A 1922-nucleotide genomic window follows, 5' to 3' on the forward strand; every position below is an offset into this window, starting at 1 on the left:
TAGAATATACACATTGATTATATTCATAGATTTTATTCTCTATTAATCTCAACAACCACTTTAGTTCTTTTCAAAAGATGGTTATTAGTCATAGCATATACTTGTACAATCTATTATAACTTAACAAGTTAGTTAGGACCTGAATTAGTTATATTAATTAGTTAGACTAGATGCAGAGTTAGTTAAACCATCACTTTATATACACATATATACAATTGAGTAAGCCAATTTAATTTTTGAACTCTCTCACAATCATAGTATTCAACATGATATCAGAAACAATTTTTTCTTGAACCTTTCTTCTTCTCCTTCTTTCCCTCTTCCCTCTTCCTCTTTCCTTGACTCACACAACTGAGTTTGATGAGAATGCGCGTGCTTCACCTGTGTTCTTGATAGAAACAGCAATTTCGATCAACGAGACTTGAAAAGAAGCGTCATTTTTTTCTTCTCCTAATTCCACCAACCATGGCACAGCCAGCTTCATCTTCATTTGCGGTTTCTTCAGCTTCATCAATGGTTGTGGATCCTTATAACTAGGGACAGAGCTAGACTAACTATTTAGGGAGCGGTATTTAATAATTTACTAAAAATATTTTATATTACTATTTCTATTGATAAAATTAAAAAAAAAATTAAATATATAATCTCAATCAAAGTAAGACAATAATATATAAAACTAAAAGTTACCACTTACAGTTTTGTATCATGAAAAGGCTATTCGACATTTTTTTCTATTTTCAAAATCATCTATAACTGAATTTGTGTCGAAAATAGCTGCTAATTCCTTTTCTATATAGATGACCAAATTGTCTGCAAGAAATTCATCAGCCATCTTACTTCGAAGTCTTGTCTTAACAATTTTCATTGCTGAAAAAACTCTTTCTGTTGTTGCTGTAGACACTGGTAGAGTCAAAACAAGACGTATTAATCTATCAACCATGTGATAAATTCTTGATTTTCCCGTTTCTTGCAACTTGTTGCACAATTCAGAAAGTGTACCAATTCCTTTCAAATGATTTGGTATATCATGTTGATAATGTTGCAACTGAGATTTCAAAATATTTAGCTCATTAGAAGGAAAGTCAAGGGATAAAACTTCTCTGCTAACTTGCTAATTTCTTCAATATTAAATGATTTGAAATTGTCCTTAGGATCCAAAACACAACTCAAAGTCAAAAGCTCTATTGTTTGCTCATTAAATCTACTATTCAACTCTTGTATTTGAGAGTCAATTGTTGCCAAGAATACATCTATTTGATAATGATGCTCAACTATCACACTTGGTCGATGAGATTGACCTCTTCCAAAAACATATTGTGCACTCATATTAGGGACTTCAATTTCATACTTTTCACAAAAATCTTTAACATTTGCAAGAAAATTGCAAAATTCACCATCTCTTAATTGTTGAAGAAGTAACTTTGATGTAGAAATAATATGCATTGCATTAAGAATATCTTGAGATTGTCGTTGTAGTGCTTGACAAAGAACATTAGTGATTCCCATAATCTCTTTTATCAAGTGCAAAGTGAAAACAAATTCAAATGACAATAATATTTTACTAACACCATAAGCCTCACCTCTTTGTGTATAAGTTGTCCCGTCTTCAATGATATTATTGAGAACAATGTTGGTAGCAGTAAACATTTTTACCAAACTGCAAATAGAATTAAAGTGAGAGCTCTATCGAGTATCCCCAGCTCTTTGTAAAGTGCTTATTTGATTCGCACCTTTGCCTGTTTCTAATTCATTTTGAGCAACCAAGTTTGCATTTTCAATTGCTTGAGCTTCTTGTAATTGATCATGTCTTTTTGAAGAAGCACTAACAATAGTGACGATAGAGTTTAATTGAGTAAAAAATTCATGAATTTGAAGTACCTCTCTTGAAGCTGCCACCAAGGCTAATTGTAACCTATGAGCAA

General features: G+C 31.6%; 1 protein-coding gene across 1 annotated transcript; it reads right to left on the reverse strand.

Moving 5' to 3' along the window:
* Positions 1-703: 703 nt before the first annotated feature.
* On the reverse strand, positions 704-1647 carry LOC140181215 (uncharacterized). The gene is made up of 2 exons (XM_072224735.1): positions 1249-1647; positions 704-1045 (listed from the first exon to the last, which is right to left on the reverse strand). Exons 1-2 carry the CDS (start codon positions 1645-1647, stop codon positions 704-706), a joined length of 741 nt encoding a protein of 246 aa, XP_072080836.1.
* Positions 1648-1922: the final 275 nt, after the last annotated feature.

Source organism: Arachis hypogaea, chromosome 18 (assembly GCF_003086295.3).
Source record: "Arachis hypogaea cultivar Tifrunner chromosome 18, arahy.Tifrunner.gnm2.J5K5, whole genome shotgun sequence".
Classification (NCBI taxonomy): Eukaryota; Viridiplantae; Streptophyta; class Magnoliopsida; order Fabales; family Fabaceae; genus Arachis; species Arachis hypogaea.

What these genes read in the sequence shown, in the direction of transcription:
- LOC140181215 (XM_072224735.1), bottom strand. Translation starts at nt 1,647, where the DNA reads ATGTTTACTGCTACCAACATTGTTCTCAATAATATCATTGAAGACGGG. An exon ending in AGCATCATTATCAAATAGAT is followed by an intron (nt 1,046 to 1,248) that starts GTATTCTTGGCA and finishes TTGAAATCTCAG; the next exon opens with TTGCAACATTATCAACATGA.